The sequence below is a fragment of the Odontesthes bonariensis genome, chromosome 10 (assembly GCF_027942865.1).
Source record: "Odontesthes bonariensis isolate fOdoBon6 chromosome 10, fOdoBon6.hap1, whole genome shotgun sequence".
Taxonomy (NCBI): domain Eukaryota; kingdom Metazoa; phylum Chordata; class Actinopteri; order Atheriniformes; family Atherinopsidae; genus Odontesthes; species Odontesthes bonariensis.
Window position 1 is genome coordinate 36,796,241 of NC_134515.1, and position 23,266 is coordinate 36,819,506.

A 23,266-nucleotide genomic window follows, 5' to 3' on the forward strand; every position below is an offset into this window, starting at 1 on the left:
CTGTGTATTTTCAAAATGCAGCTTCGCTGGACTCAAAATCCAGGATCTCCCACCCTACCTTTAATGGTAGAATAACGCAACAGCGCCCCCGGCTTTAAAGGTAGAAATGCGGCAATGCTTTCCTGGCCTCAATGGGTTAAAGTAGGTGCTTCTTATCGTGCAATGATGCTAACATTAAAAAATAAATCATTGACTAACTTTCTACCAGAACAATTTGCATTAAAACCAGCATGAATAACACAAGAAACTCACATTCTTTTTGGGTTTTTTTCTTAATCCAAGAGCAACTTTAATGCATGGAGAAATATGTTGCAGCACAATATTGCAAACAAAAGCACATGTACTGTCTGCAAAAGGTCCAACTGGGATTTCAGTGTGGCTCAAAGCTTCATCTGCCTCAGAAAATAAACAACAAGTGCTCCATACAAACCAAATGAAACCATTAGTCAACATGAACTTGCCTATTTTCATCTAAATATATTACAGTTAGTTAATATTACTTATAAAAAGAAAATCTACAGAATAAAATAATATTCTTAAATCCAAATGAACTTTTAGACGGGAGTAATGTACATGTGGGTCCTCTTCAACAGAACTGAAAGAAAAAGAAAGAGTAATTAAACTCTGTCTGGGTTACATGGAGTTCAAAATCAACCTGCAGCTGCAGCCACGTGGAAATGTTTGAAATGAAGGAAAGCCTGCAGTCTAAAGGGCCGTGTATACTCTCACAGCAGTGTGTCGCAGTGAGCTTGTCGCAGACACGACGCAGTTATTTTTGATTTATGCCCAATTTTGAAGCGCGGTCTGCGCTATGTTAATTCCACACCACAACGCAAGAGGGACAATCACGAACAAGCTAGGATTATGGGTGTGGTGGGTGGCGTGTTTCTCTTCCGGTTACGGAGGTCATTCAACAACAATGGCGACTGGACGAATGCGCACTTTGATTGACATGCAGCTGATCGATCTAGAAATAGAAGAAATATTGCTACTACAGGAGCTGGCAGAGAGGCGAAAGAAGCGTCACGGTTAGCACGGTTAGCACGGTTAGCACGGTTAGCGTCACCATTAACCGGTTAGCAAACCGGAAATACGCATAGTGTAGAGCGGATGTAGAGTTGACCAATCAGAGGCCTCCTTTCTCTCCTCCCTGCGGCGATATCTGCGGCACTGTCTGCGGTGAGTTACAATTTTGGGGAGGTGCACCAGAGTCTCTGCGTAAGGGGGGGGGGGGGGGGCATGTCTGCGTTAACTGCGACACACACGCAGACGACCTGGTTTCCGACCATAAACCGCCCTTAAGGACCCCCGTGGACCCCCGTGGTGATCTTTGCATGCGCTCATCAGCCTTATCCTGGAGGGGCGCCGTTCATTTCCCCTCCACATGAGAACACAGTTAGCGGTCCTCTTCCCCGCCTTGGTTAGCACGCTGCTGTATGTTGGTGTATCCAGCGGAGCACCAGCACATCCATGCCACTATATGTCGATGCTATACATGCGGATATTTTTATACTTTTTTTTTTTTTTTTTTTTAATCTTTTTATTGAGAAAAAGAAACAAGAGTAGTGACAATGACTTATCGGTAAGGTTACATAACTATAAATAGATACACTTGCATACAATTAAATTAAAAGGATTTCAATGAGGGATAGCATGACTACAGAGCTCTACATGCCAGGCCAAGTGTGCTGTAGTGCGGGCTCAATTTTTGTACATTTTTACAAAGCTTAAAAAGCTGCATTAATGAACACTGTGTGAAACGTGCTACTAAAAATCTGTTATTGAGTTGCCTGTGGTATGAAATGTGCTATATAAATAAAGATGCCTTGCCTATTCTCTGAAGCTTTTTTTAAGCCTGCAGCACAAAGTCTGTCAGAAAATGGCAGAATTTAAACAGCTGATGACCAAAGTGGAATGGCGTTTCTGTTTTCAGTGAACTCTGAACTGAACAAAGCTTTTTTTAAACTGACCATGTGAAGTTGGAAAGTAAAGAAACAAAGTAGTAAAAAGGGTTTTTTACGCAGTTGTTCTGGCTCCAGCAGAATTATTCCTTAAATTAATAACCTGGATACAATTATAGTTGTGATTCACTGTTCGTAAAAGTTTCTCATTTAAAGGTGGGGTCTGTGATGTTTTCTGGAGCATTTTTTATCATATTGTCTGAAAACCTCCTCATGACCCCATTGCACCCACTAAAATAGAATGTTTGGGAAAAAAACTAAATCTTTTAGTCCATTGTAGAGGGTGTAGCAAGAGGAAATGTCTGACCAATAGAAGTAATGATGAGAGTTACTTCTATTGGATTCTGACACGCCAATCAACCGTCACCCCCCTTTTACCTTGTGTACGAATTGTGCTCTATAAATAAAATTGTCTGGCCTTCCTCCCAGAATTATATACAACTTTAGATTCAAGTTAAACTTTGAGTTTCAAAAAACGAGAATAGGTTTTCTGGTTTTATCTATGAAGAAGCAACAAAACAGACCTCCCACAAACCACCACTCAAATTAGACACGTCGCCCCCACCGAGAGCCAGGCCAGGAGCTAAATAAGGGCGGGAGGAAGAACTGGGAAATCCTACAGGAACGGAAGGATGAACTCAAATGGAGACGAAAGGTGGAAGAGTTGATACAGTAGAGGAGGGTGTAAAAAAAAACAAGCAAAAGGACACGAAAAAGGAAAATAAATCAAAGCAAGAGTGAAAACTAAAGGTGAGAAGAGAAGCTGAGTTCCAGGGGAACCGGAGTCCACTCTCTGCCGCCATCTTGTGGCACAACTTCACTTTTTTCCCCCCCAAAAGGTCCCTTAACATGGGACTAAATGCAGTGTTCAACCCACTTACTGTGGAGTTTTCACATTTTCATTAGATTCTCTTTGCCTTATTATGGGAAAACTTCTTCTTTTTTCACTTTATTTCTGAGGACCTTGTATTATAGGAAGAATGCTACACAAAGACTGCTGTCATCATCGCACGTTTACATTTAGCCTGAACACTGGTTAGATATGCATCAGTTTCTCACAGATATTTCCTCACCTTCCATCTGTTTCCGCAGCCGTTGCACAAAACAAAAGTTGTCATGGGCTCATCAGCGCTGCGGGTCTGCACCTGGAACACAAAGAAAATTTAAATAAATCAGAGCAGAAAACAGTGAGGGAATCCGGTTTGCCAGCATTTGTGAGGCCATACCTGTGTGTATGTACAGTTCTTTCCACGGCACTTGCTGCAGATGAACATGTCCGTCTCTGTTCCTCCCACCTTGGACAGCTGATGCTCTCTGATGGACTCTTTGGTCAGAGCCTCTCTCATCTGTTTCAGCTCTGCACTCGCCATCTCCTGGATTCACACAAACCCAAACTTCTGATCATTTCTTTGAATCTTCGTGATATCATCATGCCAACTACCAACATGCCATAACTATGAATGAATGATTAACGTTGGTGAATCTGAACCCAGCAACGTTAGCAACGTTAGCATGTCCTCGGCTAACACTGCAGGTAACTAACTAACTAACAAACACTGCCTATCATGTTAGCGCCATTTGCCTGATTGTAAAACCTGCTGTTAACGGTTAAGGTTAAATGAATGCCTTCTCAGGCATTACATTTAGATGAAATCATGAGAGACAGAGCCTGACTGGCTCAGAGCCAGAGGCTGGTGGTACTACCCCCAGTTCACCTCTACCTCCAGCTTCTCCTTTCACCAGAGCAGGAAGAGTTAAATTACCCAGGCCATGATAGACCAATGTGGACCTCACCGTTGTTGGGTTTGTAAGGTCATGACTCATGTTACTTCTAAACTAAACAAAGTTGATGCTAATCGACCGGTTTGTTGTCCTTTTTCTCCAAATGAGAATCGATAAGGGAACCGATAAAGAACCGAATCGTTAAGCAGAATCGAAAATGGAATTGGAATCGTAAAAATCTTATCAATTCCCATCCCTAATCATAATGTGTCTGAGCATGTTGTGCATGGCTGAGGTATTGTTGGTGTGATGTGCTGTTTTCAGCAGATGAAAAATTGGCTGTGTGTTTGTGACATTGATTGATTTCCATGGATAGTGTACATCCTTTTTTAATATACAACAATTATGTAAACCGCATTTCCAGACAAGTTAGAAAATCTCCTAAAATGCTATTTAACTCTTAGGAGCCTGCGCTTGCATCACGCTTTGTATTGATTGTTCAGCAACTGAATCATGCACAGAAATAAGTTTTACATCAATTTACAGAGTTTTTTTTTTGTGGAAACAACATTTGTTGTGTATGCGGTGGGTTTTGAGATTTACTGAGCTTATTATCGGTTCGTAAGGTTAGAACAGACTTCTGGAACGGATCGTCGGTTAGTGCTTTCAATGCAACGTGGCATCAGGTTACATGAAGGGCCTTAAAATGTTGATTAGAAAGAGATATAGCAGTAAGGGACATTTATATTTCAGACTCCGAAAGGTTAAACTTATATCTGGAATTTTTTTCAACCATTAACCAATGTTCCCTCTAAGCTGCGCGCCTGCGCAATCGCGCACTGCTCGCACATTCTCAGCGCACAAGAAAATCTATGCAGTGTATAAAATAAAATTCACCATAAACGTTTTAATTAATATCTAATACCAGGCGTAATGTTTTTCTGTACCATTTTTCAATGTAACGCAATGAGTGACAGGTGTTCAGCCAATGATACGAGTTTACTTACGCTATGCAGCCAATCAGAGCATTGATAGTGCTTGCATATGTGCCCTGCCCATACGCGCCGTGCAGGTTAGCTAGCTAACAACAGTGCGGCGGAGTTAAGAGACGCAACCCCGCAGCGCCAGCGACACATCCACTCACCAAGCCAAAGTAAAAAAGAAATGCGGTTCTTTTAGGATGGAAAACGGAAGAAACAGAAGAACAAGCGGTAAAACTGGCTGATATTTTTTTCTTTTTCAAGTGAAAAAGGTCTACTCTGCAAAACATGCAGGCTGCAAGCATGACTCTTCCCATGGCCAAAGCATGACTCTCACATATAACATACTATACATCTAGTGAACAACAAGATTTTTGTCTTTTTCTTTTTTAAGTGGGCCAAATCACTTATATTAAAAGTAAACTAATGAAAATTACTGCTGGGATTTGATTCTTTTAATAAGCCATGTAACTGGCTATGATCCAAGGTTTTGAACAGGTGTGATACTGGTGTGTGGCCACAGCGTGCACATCTGATGTTGCTCACAGTGGTCCTCAGTGTGCTCAGAGAGCTTGTGTGTTTGCCCAGACACATGAAAAATTAGAGGGAACATTGCCATTAACCAACCATTAAAAAAAAAAAAAAAAGACAATTACTGACAAACTTCATTATATCTAGAAATTTGATGCCAATGGCACATTTTTAAAATGTTGAAAGAAAGGTAAAGAAAGACCATGTCTATAGAATATACCATGTAACAGCATTCTGGAAGGTTCTATAACCAACAGAATAATTGGTGGCAGGAGAGGGTGTCAGGATTGGGTATAAAAGGAGCGTGCATGAAAGAATAGGTAAAAAGCTCTCAACTTAGTTCCAAACTCTGTCAGAGAATCAGCACTAAATGTCGAAAGACTGACATCCTGGTTCATCAAGATCTTTGATGACCATGTCCCCCGAAAGACTCTGTGGGGGTTGCTGCAGAAGTACAGGGTACCATATTCACTTTTGGGGGGGCTATAAGGTCCCTGTATAACCAAAGAAGGATCTGTGTCTGCTTCCTTGGCACAAGGTCAAGCTCGTTTACGGTGTGAGTTTCGACATTCGTGGACAGGATTTCAAGGCTGGGTGTCTGGTTTGGGAAGCCTCAGGAAAGATTTTAGCAGATAATGTAGCTCTGTTGGCTTCTTGAGGCAATGACCCTTGGTGTGTATTAGAATGGTTCGCAGCCAGAATGAAAGTCTGCCTCTGAGGCCATGGTTGTAAAACTGAAAAGGATAAAGCTCTCCCGGGATAAGCCTCTGCCTCAAACAGAGAAGTTTAGGTATCTCAGGTTCAAGTCGGAGCAAGAGATGAACAGAAGGAGCGGGGCTTTGTCAGCAGTAATGACGGCACTGTTGCCATCCATTTTGGTAAAGAAGTGGCGGAGCCGAAAGGCAAAGCTTTCTAATCTTCGTTCCAACCCAAGATTTGGGGGGTTTTCAAAAGAATGAGATCCCAGATAAAAGCAGCTGAAATGAGATTCCTTTGGAGGGTGGCTCGGCTAAACCTTAAAGAAAAGCTGTGCTTTATTCAGTGCTGCACATGGTCCGGAAATATATGCTGCTTCGAAAGATTGTCCAACTTTTAAATGCAATTCAACACTACAAACCACATTCACATCACTTTTTAGTCTACACAGTTTTTCTCTATTCACATTCACACATTGGTGAAAGTGGGGTTAAGTGTGTTGCTGAGTCCTGCTCAGCCTCCTCCTGAGCTACAGCCAACCCTGCACTGCAAAGCACCACCATGTCACATGACATCACAACCCTGCACTGCAAAGCACCACCATGTCACATGACATCACAACCCTGCACTGCAAAGCACCACCATGTCACATGACATCCCAACCCTGTAGGATGGATGGGGCCTTGGTCAGGACAGGTCAGGTGCTGCCATGGCTCCCCCTGGCGTGTGGAACATGTGATGTACATTTTCATTCTTATACAAGTTATCTTCTATAAGAGGATGGAATGAGTCCCATTTGTATTTCAAACAGCTCCTTTCCTACATGTGGAAGCCGTACAGTACAGCTTTCATTCAACAGAAAAGCCAGATGAACAGTTCGGTTCAACAGGTAAAGTTCTCAACTAGGAAGGAAATGCAGCTGAAGATCAAATTTTTGATCCTTTGGATTGACTAGAAAAAAAAAAAAAAGGATTCAGCATTATATTAACATTCAGTGTAAAAAATGTTGCTCCGGTGAGCATTTCCATAGGATCAGGTGCTACTGGGAGCTCACTCATGTCAGATAATGTGGCTGACCTGACTGCCTTCTTTTTAAAATCCTATCTAACATTCCCAACGGTGTCTTCCTGTTGGCTATAAAGTTTCTATTGGAAAGAACAACTGAACTATGGAGAGAGAGACAACAGTTAGCCTATCACTTCTTCAAATCCTTCAGATGAGCGTTAGACTGTGAAATGTGAAGAAACTGATTCTTATGAGGACTGCTACAGGGAAGAAGATCAGGGCTTCCACACATCAGGTCTGAGGAGGAATAAAAGAGGACCTCCCTTATTCAAACAGAACATTTGTGACGTGTCCTCTGGTGAAGACACGGCTGTGTTGAAATGTTAGTCTGCCTGCACTATTAAAAACTTACTTAAGAGTGGGTGGACTCCAATCCTCTTTTAGGCTCTGACCTTCAGCTGAGAAGCACCTGATTCAGGAGCAAACTGCTGGAGGATGTTTGGAGACTTCTGTTTTTAATTCAACTGAAGAGGACTTAATACCCTGAGATGCTGTTAGTTGCTGTTACACAAATAAAAGTGCTCTGACTTTCAAACCATCTTGAAATCAACTTTGAGTCCAAATATAACATATTATATATACTGTAATATCATCAGCTCTCGTCTTGGAGCAGCCCCCTCTACTGTTGCCAAGTGTTACTCCAGACTTTCCCCCCTATAATTTTAAGTGGCCTAAGATGACGTGTTATGATTCGGAGCCGATTTAATAAAATTTCTCTTAGACAGAAAGCAAAATAACCCCCCAAAGACCTCACCAACAGCTCTTTGAAGAAGGGCAACACAAAATGTCTGCACAACTGACCTCTGCTGTCATGCAGGCGATGCTTTGAGGCAAGATGTTTCCACACAGAACATTACGCCGCAGGTCTGGATTCTTCTGGTCTTTCAGGTTCGAGATGCGACTTCGTAGACGGCTTTTGTATTTCAAATCTGTCAACTTAAACTCCTGGAAGATCTGTGAGCACAATGAACAGTCAAGGGCCAAAACATGGCGAATGAATGGGCAGACGCACACAAGCACACATGGATATGCACAAAATCAGCTCAAATCAAAGCACATGGTCCTCGGAATCTCGCCTTGTTCAGTGATCCGGAGCTTTGACTGGGAGCAAGAGTTAGGACTTCAACGTTTAGTAGTGTGTTAAGTTACAACTGTAGAAAAGTGTTGCTTTTTTATATTCAAATTTAGAAATAATGTAGGGTTATTACAAAACATTGACAAAAATGTAAAAAAAAAAATAAATAAATAAATAAATAAATAAATAAATAAATAAACTTTTTGAATTATTACTTAATCAATTTTCATTGTTTAGCATTTATAAGATCAATATTAGGAGTTATAATATCACAAGGACACAAATGAGTCCACCTGTGTGGAAACTTCAGCCTAATCTGTACAACCTTTCATTCAATTCATTAAAAAAAAATATATATATGCCGATGGCATTAATGTCACTATTACTGAAAAACAATTGAATATTTACTGTGGCACGACTGCAGTTGTTGGGTGTATCAGTGATGGACAGGAGCCCGAGTACAGATCAACCGTCACTTCATTTTAGGAGGACCAGCAATAAGCCAAACCATTTTTCCATTTTGGGAGAAGGGATGGCGATTGTATAGAACTACAGACACCTTGGTGCAACAAGAAATACAAAGCTAAAGCAGTTTGTAAGAGCAGATTGGAGTTGGTAAGGACGCCTGGGGCTACACCACGACACCTTCTCTGAGCATGTTGAGGAGAGGGCATTCTGCTCAGCAGCCATCTGTTGAGGCAGCCGCATCAGAGCCAGCCGGCAAGTTTACATGACACAGCAACAGAAATCATTTAAAAAAAATTCAGTTAGTCCAACCAAAACAAGACTTTACAGATGCTTGGAAAACTTTTAGTCCAGCAGAAATAGTACAGACTTCAGAACCAGAAGAACACATTTAGATAATGTGCTTTGACTCAATCATTCCTGCATGTACACACTGAACTACACTCAAGTGGGGTTGTTTTTAGAAATGTTAAAAACAACATCTGTGATGTGAATTCAGGTTTACCTGCATGTACAACGTGCTTTCCCACACAGTCCACAGCATCAGACATACTTTAGTCAGCCTCTTTTAGACACTGGTTTAGTCTCACAGGTGGAAAAAGATTCGGTATCCTTGGTAACCTCGGTAACCTGATGCTGTTGGGGTAGCGCCATCGCTTCACAGCAAGTTCCAGGTTGGGACCCCGACTTTCTGCGCACAGTTTGCATATTCTCCCCGTGTATGCGTGGGTTCTCCCCGTGTATGCGCAAGTTCTCCCCGGGTATGCGTGGGCTCTCCCCATGTATGCACGAGTTCTCCCCGTGTATGGGCGGGTTCTACCCGGGTATGCGTGGGCTCTCCCCGTGTATGCGCGAGTTCTCCCCGTGTGTGCGCGGGTTCTCCCCGGGTATGCGTGGGCTCTCTCCGGGTATGCGGGAGTTCTCCCCGGGTATGCGTGGGTTCTCCCCGGGTATGCGGGAGTTCTCCCCGGGTATGCACGGGTTCTCCCCGGGTATGCGTGGGCTCTCTCCGGGTATGCGGGAGTTCTCCCCGGGTATGCGTGGGTTCTCCCTGGGCATGCGTGGGTTCTCCCCGGGTATGCGGGAGTTCTCCCCGGGTATGCGCGGGTTCTCCCCGGGTATGCACGGGTTCTCCCCGGGTACTCTGCCCTAAAACATTCATGGTTTTTGCATCGGGTTAATTGGTGAGTAAACTGAGTGAGTCTCATTTTTCTCTGTGCCCTGTAATGAAGTGGCAACCTGCCCAGGGTGTATCCTGCCTCCAGCCCCCCCAGATTAAGCGGGGATAGAAAATGGATAGAAGGCTGGCACACAGTGATGATTCCTCATGGTGTCCTCACACATCATGTTGCTGATGTGGAATCAGCTGAGCCTCCTACCAGAGGCGTACGGATCAACTTTGATTCGCACAGGACTAAGAACTCAGACATTCTCCGCAATTATTCCGAATTACGGGGGGTCCATAGGTAATACAAGTCCCGTGCGAATCGGGCTTTAAAGACATAAAGACCTGGATGACTCAGAACTGTCTGCTTCTAAATTCAGACAAAACTGAAGTCGTTATCTTTAGCCCGATTCGCACGGGACTTGTATTACCTATGGACCCCCCGTAATTCGGAATAATTGCGGAGAATGTCTGAGTTCTTAGTCCTGTGCGAATGCGCCATGTCCATGATTTGTGGGGTAATAATTCCGCCGCGAATTACCTATTGTGTTTCGGTGAAACACAGACGTCCTGTGGTAATTTAAGTTCCGTGTGAATGCACACGTGTGTGTTTGTGAATGCAACCAGGTACAAAAGGGCACAACAGGAAGTTACTACAATTACAGAATATCCGCTCATGATGTCTGTGATTTGAGTAAATTACAGACTTTTGCTTGTCCCGTCCGAATGCGCCACAAAAAAATACAGAGGTGCGGGGGTAGTTGCGAATTACCAGTGATCCATAGGTAATATTTATCCCGTGCGAATCGGGCTTTTGGACCTGAGCGCTTCAGGGAGAGATTATCTAGCTATATAGTTACTCTAGATGGTATTTCCTTGGCTTCTAGTTCTACAGCAGCAGTTCAGCAGCTCCATCGAGCCCCTCTCCCTCCCCAGCCTACTCCATTGACCAAAGCCCCCCCAGCTTGGCACCCACCACCGGTGCCCACAGCTGTCATTTCCAACAGCGTCAATGCTGATGTCTAGGACGCTAAGGGCCTCTGTGTTGGTAAACACCATCTCAACCAGAGGTCCAAGGATGGAGTGAAGAGAGGGACAATCAGACTGTCCAATCAGAGAAATCTTATCCATATCCCTTGAAAGAACACAGCATCTAGTTCAACTATAACTAGTCTCAAACACGCAGTACTCAATGTCAGATCTTTAAGTAACAAATCATTCTTAACTAGAAAGCTGCAAGCAGCTGTATGCGGGACCGAGTGTGCGTACGTTGGGATGTGCGTACGTTGGGGCATGCGCTGGACGCTGGAGCCACTTCTCTGCCCACACGCACGATACCCTCTGCGTACGTACGAGCACATAATAACCCCAATGCGAAGGGGTTTTTGAAAATTCCTAGGTGGCGCCACTGAGCCATTTTGCTCCGCCCACATACGATACCCTTTACATACATAGGAGGTCGTCAGGGTGAACGTGTGTGGCAAGTTTCATGATCTTGCGATGATGATAAGGCTTTCAAATCACAAACGCCATCACACGATTTTCACCGCCTGGAAACGCCCACACCGTTAAGAGTTTGGAAAAGTTTCTCAATAGTTTTATTCCCCCCTTGCTTAAGAGTAACCTGGCCAAGTTTGAAGATTTTAGCATGAAATATGTTGGAGGAGTTTGATCAAGAGCGAGGTGTGAAAAAAAAAAAAAAAAGACGTTTCCGACCACCATTAAGTGGCTCTGTAGGTGGATGTCACTATTTTATATGTGCGCGTTCAAGCTGGGTCCAGCATTCACCGTATGAAGTTTGGGACAGATTGGATAATATGTGTGGAAGTTATAAGCGACTTCATTCTTCATGGCGAGTCATAACTTTGAGGCGTCGCCACGGCCACGCCCTTTGAGGTTTGAAAAAGTTTCTCCATGATTCTTTCCCCCCATGTCTTAAGAGTAACCTGGCCAAGTTTCAAGTCTGTAGCATTAAATCTGTAGGACAAGTTCGATCTTATGCAAGGCGTGGAATCGGTCAAAAATGGCACGAAAACGCACTTTCCATCCAAAATGGCCGCCTTCCTGTGGACGTGGCACATTGGCGGCATGAGACTTTTTTGTGCGTCTGGATATGATGAATGAGTGTACCGAATTTCGTTGTCCCACGCGAAACTAATCCTATTAAGAGGACCATTTTTAAGCATTATAGGGGGCGCTACAGAGTCAATGAGCGACTCCCAAAAATATAAAGTTTAGATTCTTTCATGTCGTCGACTGGCAGGTGGCGCTCGCAAAATTTCCTGAGTTTTCGCATACCTTTTGCAAAGAATAAGAATAACGGAGGAGAAAAAAAAAAAATAACTAGAAAGCTGCAAGCAGCTGTGAGCGGGACCGAGGTGTGCGTACGTTGGGATGTGCGCACGTTGGGGCATGCGCTGGACGCTGGAGCCGCACCTCTGCCCACACACACGATACCCTCTGCGTACGTACGAGCACATAATAACTCCAATGCGGAGGGGTTTTTGAAAATTTCTAGGGGGCGCCACTGAGCCATTTTGCTCCGCCCACACACGATACCCTTTACATACGTACGAGGTCATCAGGGTGGACGTGTGTGCCAAGTGTCATTAAGTTGCGATGATGATAAGGCTTTCAAATGACAAACGCCATCACACGATTGTCACCGCCTGGCCACGCCCACACCGTTCAGAGTTTGGAAAAGCTTCTCAAGAGTTTTCTTCCCCCCTAGCTTAAGAGTAACCTGGCCAAGTTTGAAGATTTTAGCATTAAATATGTAGGAAGAGTTTGATCAAATGCGAGGTGTGAAAAAAAAAGATGTTTCCAACCACCAGCAGGTGGCGCTATGGGTGGATGTCACTATGATAATATGTACGCGTTCAGGCTGGGTCCAGCATTCACCGTATGAAGTTTGGGACAGATTGGATAATGTATGTGTGAGTTATAAGCAACTTAATTTGTTGTGGCGAGTGATGGCGAGTGATGGCGAGTCATCAAACTTTGAGGCGTCGCCACGCCCACGCCCTTTGAGGTTTGAAAAAGTTTCTCCATGAATTTTTCCCCCCATGTCTTAAGAGTAACCTGGCCAAGTTTGAAGTCTGTAGCATTAAATCTGTAGGACAAGTTCGATCTTATACAAGGTGTAGAATCGGTCAAAAATGGCACGAAAACGCACTTTCCATCCAAAATGGCCGACTTCCTGTGGACGTGGGACCATGGCGGCATGACACTTTTTTGTGCGTCTTGGCATGATGAATGAGTGTACCGAATTTCGTCGTCCCACGCGAAACTAATCCTATTGCGGGGACAATTTTTAAGCATCGTAGGGGGCGCTACAGAGTCAATGAGCGACTCCCAAAAATATAAAGTTTAGATTCTTTCATGTCGTCGACCGGCACGTGGCGCTCGCAAAATTTCCTGAGTTTTCGCATACCTTTTGCAAAGAATAAGAAAGAATAATAATAATAATAATAATAAACCTTACAGATACAATAGGGTCCTTGCAGTTTCACTGCTCGGTCCCTAATAACTAGAAAGCTGCAAGCAGCTGTGAGCGGGACCGAGGTGTGCGTACGTTGGGATGTGCGCACGTTGGGGCATGCGCTGGACGCTGGAGCCGCAGCTCTGCCCACACACACGATACCCTCTGCGTACGTACGAGCACATAATAACTCCAATGCGGAGGGGTTTTTGAAAATTTCTAGGGGGCGCCACTGAGCCATTTTGCTCAGCCCACACACGATACCCTTCACATACGAACGAGGTCATCAGGGTGGACGTGTGTGCCAAGTTTCATTAAGTTGCGATGATGATAAGGCTTTCAAATCACAAACGCCATCACACGATTGTCACCGCCTGGCCACGCCCACACCGTTCAGAGTTTGGAAAAGCTTCTCAAGAGTTTTCTTCCCCCCTAGCTTAAGAGTAACCTGGCCAAGTTTGAAGATTTTAGCATTAAATATGTAGGAGGAGTTTGATCAAATGCGAGGTGTGAAAAAAAAAGATGTTTCCAACCACCAGCAGGTGGCGCTATGGGTGGATGTCACTATGATAATATGTACGCGTTCAGGCTGGGTCCAGCATTCACCGTATGAAGTTTGGGACAGATTGGATAATGTATGTGGGAGTTATAAGCAACTTAATTTGTTGTGGCGAGTGATGGCGAGTCATCAAACTTTGAGGCGTCGCCACGCCCACGCCCTTTGAGGTTTGAAAAAGTTTCTTCATGAATTTTTCCCCCCATGTCTTAAGAGTAACCTGGCCAAGTTTGAAGTCTGTAGCATTAAATCTGTAGGACAAGTTCGATCTTATACAAGGTGTAGAATCGGTCAAAAATGGCACGAAAACGCACTTTCCATCCAAAATGGCCGACTTCCTGTGGACGTGGGACCATGGCGGCATGAGACTTTTTTGTGCGTCTGGGCATGATGAATGAGTGTACCGAATTTCGTCGTCCCACGCAAAACTAACCCCAATGTGTGGACCATTTTTAAGTACCCTAGGGGGCGCCACTGAGCCACTTTGCTCCTTCCACACACGATACCCTTCACATACGTACGAGGTGTTCAGGATGGACGTGTGTGCCAAGTTTCATGACGTTGTGATGATGATAAGGCTTTCAAATCACAAACACCATCACACGATTTTCACCGCCTGACCACGCCCGAATTGTTCAGAGTTTGGAAAAGTTTCTCCATGAATTTTTGCCCCCATGTCTTAAGAGTAACCTGGCTAAGTTTGAAGCTTGTAGCATTAAATCTGTAGGAGGAGTTTTATAAAATGTGAGGTGTGGCAAAAAATGACATTTCCGACCACCAGCAGGTGGCGCTATAGGAGGATGTCACTATGATAATATGTACGCGTTCAGGCTTGGTCCAGCATTCACCGTATGAAGTTTGGGACAGATTGGATAATGAGTGTGGAAGTTATAAGCGACTTAATTCTTCATGGTGAGTCATAACTTTGAGGCGTCGCCACGGCCACGCCCTTTGAGGTTTGAAAAAGTTTCTCCATGACTCTTTTCCCCCTTGTCTTAAGAGTAATCTGGCCAAGTTTGAAGCTTGTAGCATTAAATCTGTAGGACGAGTTCGATCAAATGCGAGATGTGGAAAAAAAGAGATGTTTCCAACCCCCAGCAGGTGGCGCTATAGGTGGATGTCGTTATGATAATATGTACGCGTTCAGGCTGGGTCCAGCATTCACCGTATGAAGTTTGGGACAGATTGGATAATGTATGTGGGAGTTATAAGCGACTTCATTTTTTGTGGCGAGTGATGGCGAGTCATCGAACTTTGAGGAGTTGCCACGCCCACGCCCTTTAAGTTTTGAAAAAGTTTCTCCATGAATTCCCCCCCCCATGTCTTAAGAGTAACCTGGCCAAGTTTGAAGTCTGTAGCATTAAATCTGTAGGACAAGTTCGATCTTAAGCAAGGCGTGGAATCGGCCAAAAATGGCACGAAAACGCACTTTCCATCCAAAATGGCCGCCTTCCTGTGTACGTGGGACCATGGCGGCAAGAGACTTTTTTGTGCGTCTGGGCATGGTGAATGAGTGTACCGAATTTCATTGTCCTACGCGAAACTAACCCCATTGCGGGCACCATTTTTAAGCATCGTAGGGGGCGCTACAGAGCCAATGAGCAACTCCCAAAGATATAATGTTTAGATTCTTTCATGTCGTCGACTAGCACGTGGCGCTCGCAAAATTTCCTGAGTTTTCGCATACCTTTTGCAAAGAATAAGAATAATAATAATAATAATAAACCTTACAGATACAATAGGGTCCTTGCAGTTTCACTGCTCGGTCCCTAACTAGAAAGCTGCAAGCAGCTGTGAGCGGGACCGAGTGTGCGTACGTTGGGATGTGCGCACGTTGGGCATGCGCTGGACGCCGTAGTCGCGCAGCTCTTCCCACACGCACGATTCCCATTGCGTACGTACGAGCACACAATAACCCCAATGCATAGGGGTTTTTGAAAATTTCTAGGGGGCGCCACTGAGCCATTTTGCTCCGCCCACACACAATACCCTTTACATACGTACGAGGTCGTCAGGGTGGACGTGTGTACCAAGTTTCATGACTTTGCGATGATGATAAGGCTTTCATATTACAAACGCCATCACACGATTTTCACCTCTGGCCACGCCCACACCATTCAGAGTTTGGAAAAGTTTCTCCATGAAGTTTTGCCCTCATGTCTTAAGAGTAACCTGGCCAAGTTTTAGATTTTAGCATCAAATATGTAGGAGGAGTTTGATCAAATAAGAGGTGTGGAAAAAAATGAAGTTTCCGACCACCATTAGGTGGCGCTGTAGGTGGATATCACTTTTTTATATGTGCACGTTCAGGCTGGGTCCAGCATTCACCGTATGAAGTTTGGGACAGATTGGATAATGTATGTGGGAGTTATAAGCGACTTAATTTTTTATGGCGCGTCATAAATTTGAGGCGTCGCCACAGCCACGCCCTTTGAGGTTTGAAAAAGTTGGCCAATGATTTTTTCCCCCCATGTCTTAAGAGTAACCTGGCCAAGTTTGAAGCTTGTAGCATGAAATCTGTAGGAGAAGTTTGATCAAATGCGAGGTGTGAAAAAAAAAAGAAATTTCCAACCACCAGCAGGTGGCGCTGTAGGTGGATGTCTCTATTTTATATGTACACATTCAGGCTGGGTCCAGCATTCACCGTATGAAGTTTGGGACAGATTGGATAATGTTTGTGGGAGTTATAAGCGACTTCATTTTTTATGGCGAGTCATAAATTTGAGGCGTCGCCACGGCCACGCCCTTTGAGGTTTGAAAAAGTTGATCAATGATTTTTTTCCCCCCATGTCTTAAGAGTAACCTGGCCAAGTTTGAAGCTTGTAGCATGAAATCTGTAGGAGGAGTTTGATAAAATGCGAGGTGTGGAAAAAAAAAGACATTTCCAACCACCAGCAGGTGGCGCTATAGGTGGATGTCACTATTTTATAGGTGCGTGTTCAGGCTGGGTCCAGCAATCACCGGTTGAACTTTGGGAAAGATTGGATTATGTATGTGGAAGTTATAAGCGACTTAATTTTTCGTGGCGAGTGATGGCGAGTCATCAAACTTTGAGGCGTCGCCACGGCCACGCCCTTTAAGTTTTGAAAAAGTTAGCCAATGAATTTTTCCCTCCATGTCTTAAGAGTAACCTGGCCAAGTTTCAAGTCTGTAGCATGAAATCTGTAGGACAAGTTCAATCTTATGCAAGGCGTGGAATCGGTCAAAAATGGCACGAAGACGCACTTTCCATCCAAAATGGCCGCCTTCCTGTCTATGTGGGACCATGGCGGCAAGAGACTTTTTTGTGCGTCTGGGCATGGTGAATCAGTGTACCGAATTTCATTGTCCTACGCGAAACTAACCCCATTGCGGGCACCATTTTTGAGCACCGTAGGGGGCGCTACAGAGCCAATGAGCAACTCCCAAAGATATAATGTTTAGATTCTTTCATGTCGTCGACTAGCACGTGGCGCTCGCAAAATTTCCTGAGTTTTCGCATACCTTTTGCAAAGAATAAGAAAGAAAGAAAGAAAGAAAGAAAGAACTAGAAAGCTGCAAGCAGCTGTGAGCGGGACCGAGGTGTGCGTACGTTGGGATGTGCGCACGTTGGGGCATGCGCTGGACGCTGGAGCCGCAGCTCTGCCCACACACACGATACCCTCTGCGTACGTACGAGCACATAATAACTCCAATGCGGAGAGGTTTTTGAAAATTTCTAGGGGGCGCCACTGAGCCATTTTGCTCAGCCCACACACGATACCCTTCACATACGAACGAGGTCATCAGGGTGGACTTGTGTGCCAAGTTTCATTAAGTTGCGATGATGATAAGGCTTTCAAATCACAAACGCCATCACACGATTGTCACCGCCTGGCCACGCCCACACCGTTCAGAGTTTGGAAAAGCTTCTCAAGAGTTTTCTTCCCCCCTAGCTTAAGAGTAACCTGGCCAAGTTTGAAGATTTTAGCATTAAATATGTAGGAGGAGTTTGATCAAATGCGAGGTGTGAAAAAAAAAGATGTTTCCAACCACCAGCAGGTGGCGCTATGGGTGGATGTCACTATGATAATATGTACGCGTTCAGGCTGGGTCCAGCATTCACCGTATGAAGTTTGGGACAGATTGGATAATGTATGTGGGAGTTATAAGCAACTTAATTTGTTGTGGCGAGTGATGGCGAGTCATCAAACTTTGAGGCGTCGCCACGCCCACGCCCTTTGAGGTTTGAAAAAGTTTCTCCATGAATTTTTCCCCCCATGTATTAAGAGTAACCTGGCCAAGTTTGAAGTCTGTAGCATTAAATCTGTAGGACAAGTTCGATCTTATACAAGGTGTAGAATCGGTCAAAAATGGCACGAAAACGCACTTTCCATCCAAAATGGCCGACTTCCTGTGGACGTGGGACCATGGCGGCATGAGACTTTTTTGTGCGTCTGGGCATGATGAATGAGTGTACCGAATTTCGTCGTCCCACGCAAAACTAACCCCAATGTGTGGACCATTTTTAAGTACCCTAGGGGGCGCCACTGAGCCACTTTGCTCCTTCCACACACGATACCCTTCACATACGTACGAGGTGTTCAGGATGGACGTGTGTGCCAAGTTTCATGACGTTGTGATGATGATAAGGCTTTCAAATCACAAACACCATCACACGATTTTCACCGCCTGACCACGCCCGAATTGTTCAGAGTTTGGAAAAGTTTCTCCATGAATTTTTGCCCCCATGTCTTAAGAGTAACCTGGTTAAGTTTGAAGCTTGTAGCATTAAATCTGTAGGAGGAGTTTTATAAAATGTGAGGTGTGGCAAAAAATGACATTTCCGACCACCAGCAGGTGGCGCTATAGGAGGATGTCACTATGATAATATGTACGCGTTCAGGCTTGGTCCAGCATTCACCGTATGAAGTTTGGGACAGATTGGATAATGAGTGTGGAAGTTATAAGCGACTTAATTCTTCATGGCGAGTCATAACTTTGAGGCGTCGCCACGGCCACGCCCTTTGAGGTTTGAAAAAGTTTCTCCATGACTCTTTTCCCCCTTGTCTTAAGAGTAATCTGGCCAAGTTTGAAGCTTGTAGCATTAAATCTGTAGGACGAGTTCGATCAAATGCGAGATGTGGAAAAAAAGAGATGTTTCCAACCCCCAGCAGGTGGCGCTATAGGTGGATGTCGTTATGATAATATGTACGCGTTCAGGCTGGGTCCAGCATTCACCGTATGAAGTTTGGGACAGATTGGATAATGTATGTGGGAGTTATAAGCGACTTCATTTTTTGTGGCGAGTGATGGCGAGTCATCGAACTTTGAGGAGTTGCCACGCCCACGCCCTTTAAGTTTTGAAAAAGTTTCTTCATGAATTCCCCCCCCCATGTCTTAAGAGTAACCTGGCCAAGTTTGAAGTCTGTAGCATTAAATCTGTAGGACAAGTTTGATCTTAAGCAAGGCGTGGAATCGGCCAAAAATGGCACGAAAACGCACTTTCCATCCAAAATGGCCGCCTTCCTGTGTACGTGGGACCATGGCGGCAAGAGACTTTTTTGTGCGTCTGGGCATGGTGAATGACTGTACCGAATTTCATTGTCCTACGCGAAACTAACCCCATTGCGGGCACCATTTTTAAGCATCATAGGGGGCGCTACAGAGCCAATGAGCAACTCCCAAAGATATAATGTTTAGATTCTTTCATGTCGTCGACTAGCACGTGGCGCTCGCAAAATTTCCTGAGTTTTCGCATACCTTTTGCAAAGAATAAGAATAATAATAATAATAATAAACCTTACAGATACAATAGGGTCCTTGCAGTTTCACTGCTCGGTCCCTAATAATAATAAACCTTACAGATACAATAGGGTCCTTGCAGTTTCACTGCTCGGTCCCTAACTAGAAAGCTGCAAGCAGCTGTGAGCGGGACCGAGGTGTGCATACGTTGGGATGTGCGTACGTTGGGATGTGCACACGTTGGTGCATGCGCTGGACGCTGGAGCCGCAGCTCTGCCCACACACATGATACCCTTTGCGTACGTACGAGCACATCATAACCCCAATGCGGAGGGGTTTTTGAAAATTTCTAGGGGATGCCACTGAGCCATTTTGCTCCGCCCACACACGATACCCTTTACATACGTACAAGGTCATCAGGGTGGACGTGTGTGCCAAGTTTCATTAAGTTGCGATGATGATAAGGCTTTCAAATCACAAACGCCATCACACGATTGTCACCGCCTGGCCACGCCCACACCGTTAAGAGTTTGTAAAAGCTTCTCAAGAGTTTTCTTCCCCCCTAGCTTAAGAGTAACCTGGCCAAGTTTGAAGATTTTAGCATGAAATATGTAGGAGGAGTTTGATCAAATGCGAGGTGTGAAAAAAAAAAGACGTTTCCGACCACCATTAGGTGGCGCTGTAGGTGGATGTCACTATTTTATATGTGCACGTTCAGGCTGGGTCCAGCAATCAACTTATGAAGTTTGGGACAGATTGGATAATGTGTGTGGAAGTTATAAGCGACTCAATTTTTCATGGCGAGTCATAAATTTGAGGCGTCGCCACGGCCACGCCCTTTGAGTTTGAGAAAGTTTCTCCATGATTTTTTCCCCCCATGTCTTAAGAGTAACCTGGACAAGTTTGAAGGTTGTTGCATTAAATATGTAGGAGGAGTTTGATCAAATGCGAGGTGTGAAAAAAAAAAGATGTTTCCAACCACCTGCAGGTGGCGCTATGGGTGGATGTCACTATGATATTATGTACGCGTTCAGGCTGGGTCCAGCATTCACCGTATGAAGTTTGGGACAGATTGGGACAGATTGGATAATATGTGTGGGAGTTATAAGCAACAAACTCACTTTCCATCCAACATGGCCGCCTTCCTGTGGGCGTGGGACCATGGCGGCATGAGACTTTTTTGTGCGTCTGGGCATGATGAATGAGTGTACCGAATTTCGTTGTCCCACGCGAAACTAATCCTATTAAGGGGACCATTTTTATGCACCGTAGGGGGCGCTACAGAGTCAATGAGCGACTCCAAAAAATATAAAGTTTAGATTCTTTCATGTCGTCGACTGGCAGGTGGCGCACGCAAAATTTCCTGAGTTTTCGAGTACCTTTTGCAAAGAATAAGAAAGAATAACGGAGAAAAATAATAATAACTAGAAAGCTGCAAGCAGCTGTGAGCGGGACCGAGTGTGCGTACATTGGGATGTGCGCACGTTGGGCATGCGCTGGACGCCGTAGTCGCGCAGCTCTGCCCACACGCACGATTCCCATTGCGTACGTACGAGCACACAATAACCCCAATGCATAGGGGTTTTTGAAAATTTATAGGGGGCGCCACTGAGCCATTTTGCTCCGCCCACACACAATACCCTTTACATACGTACGAGGTCGAGAGGGTAGACGTGTGTGCCAAGTTTCATGACTTTGCGATGATGATAAGGCTTTCAAAACACAAACGCCATCACATGATTTTCATCGCCTGGCCACGCCCACACAGTTCAGAGTTTGGAAATGTTTCTTCATGATTCTTTCCCCCCATGTCTTAAGATCAACCTGGCCAAGTTTGAAGATTGTAGCATTAAATCTGTCGGACAAGTTCGATCAAATGCGAGGTGTGGGGAAAAAAAGACGTTTCCGACCACCAGCAGGTGGCGCTGTAGGTTGATGTCACTATGTTAGATGTGCGCGTTCAGGCTGGGTCCAGCATTCACCGTATGAAGTTTGGGAATGATTGGATAATGTATGTGGAAGTTATAAGCGACTTCATTTTTTGTGGCGAGTGATGGCGAGTCATCGAACTTTGAGAAGTCGCCACGGCCACGCCCTTTAAGTTTTGAAAAAGAGTCCCCATGATTCTTTCCCCCCATGTCTTAAGAGTAACCTGGCCAAGTTTGGAGCTGTTACCATTAAATCTGTAGGAGTTCAATAAAAAAACGAATTGTGAAAAAAAAACGACGTTTCCGACCACCATTAGGTGGCGCTGTAGGTGGATGTCACTATTTTATATGTGCGCGTTCAAGCTGGATCCAGCAGTCAACGTATGAAGTTTGGGACAGATTGGATAATGTGTGTGGAAGTTATAAGCGACTTAATTCTTCATGGCAAGTCATAACTTTGAGGCATCGCCACGGCCACGCCCTTTGAGGTTTGAAAAAGTTTCTCCATGACTCTTTCCCCCCATGTCTTAAGAGTAACCTGGCCAAGTTTGAAGTCTGTAGCATTAAATCTGTAGGACGAGTTCGATCAAATGCGAGGTGTGGATAAAAAAAGACATCTTCAACCACCAGCAGGTGGCGCTATAGGTGGATGTCACTATGATAATATGTGCGCGTTCAAGCTGGGTCCAGCATTCACCGTGTGAAGTTTGGGACAGATTGGATAATGTATGTGGGAGTTATAAGCGACTTAATCTTTTGAGGCGAGTGATGGCGAGTCATCAAACTTTGAAGCGTCGCCACGGCCACGCCCTTTAAGTTTTAAAAAAGTTTCCCCATGAATTTTACCCCCCATGTCTTAAGAGTAACCTGGCCAAGTTTGAAGTCTGTAGTATTAAATCTGTAGGACGAGTTCGATCTTGTGCAAGGCGTGGAATCGGTCAAAAGTGGCACGAAAACTCACTTTCCATCCAACATGGCCGCCTTCCTGTGGACTTGGCACCGTGATGGCATGAGACTTTTTTGTGCGTCTGGGCATGAAGAATGAGTGTACCGACTTTCGTTGTCCCACGCGAAACGAATCCTGTTAAGGGGACCATTCATAAGCATTATAGGGGGCGCTACAGAGTCAATGAGCGAATCCCAAAAATATAAAGTTTAGATTCTTTCATGTCGTCGACTGGCAGGTGGCGCTCGCAAAATTTCCTGAGTTTTCGCGTACCTTTTGCAAAGAATAAGAATAACGGAGAAAAATAATAATAATAACTAGAAAGCTGCAAGCAGCTGTGAGCGGGACCGAGGTGTGCGTACGTTGGGGCTGGAGCTGGACGCTGGAGCTGCAGCTCTGCCCACACGCACGATACCCTCTGCGTACGTACGAGCACATCATAACCCCAATGCTGAGGGGTTTTTGAAAATTTCTAGGGGGCGCCACTGAGCCATTTTGCTCCGCCCACACACGATACCCTTTCCATACGTACGAGGTCGTCAGGGTGGACGTGTGTGCCAAGTTTCATGACCTTACGATGATGATAAGGCTTTCAAATCACAAACGCCATCACACGATTTTCACTGCCTGGCCACGCCCACACCGTTCAGAGTTTGGAAAAGTTTCTCCATGATTCTTTCCCCCCATGTCTTACGAGTAATCTGGCCAAGTTTGAAGTTTGTAGCATTAAATATGTAGGAGGAGTTTGATCAAATCCGAGGTGTGAAAAAAAAAAAGACATTTCCAACCACCAGAAGGTGGCGCTATAGGTGGATGATACTATGATAATATGTATGCGTTCAGGCTGGGTCCAGCATTCACCGTATGAAGTTTGGGACAGATTGGATAATGTATGTGGAAGTTATAAGCGACTTCATTTTTCATGGCGAGTGATGGTGAGTCATCAAACTTTGAGGCGTCGCCACGGCCACGCCCTTTAAGTTTTGAAAAAG

At 44.8% G+C, this 23,266-nt stretch overlaps 1 protein-coding gene across 1 annotated transcript in view; it reads right to left on the reverse strand.

Moving 5' to 3' along the window:
• Positions 1 to 269: 269 nt before the first annotated feature.
• tcea2 (transcription elongation factor A (SII), 2) overlaps positions 270 to 23,266 on the reverse strand; it is a 70,700-nt gene continuing 47,703 nt past the window's right edge. Inside the window, exons 7-10 of the mRNA XM_075475820.1 lie at positions 7,757 to 7,910; positions 3,188 to 3,334; positions 3,035 to 3,106; positions 270 to 595 (exon numbers count right to left, since the gene is read on the reverse strand). Coding sequence (XP_075331935.1) covers positions 587 to 595; positions 3,035 to 3,106; positions 3,188 to 3,334; positions 7,757 to 7,910 — 382 coding nt within the window. The 3' untranslated portion in view covers positions 270 to 586. The remainder of the gene's footprint in view (positions 596 to 3,034; positions 3,107 to 3,187; positions 3,335 to 7,756; positions 7,911 to 23,266) is intronic.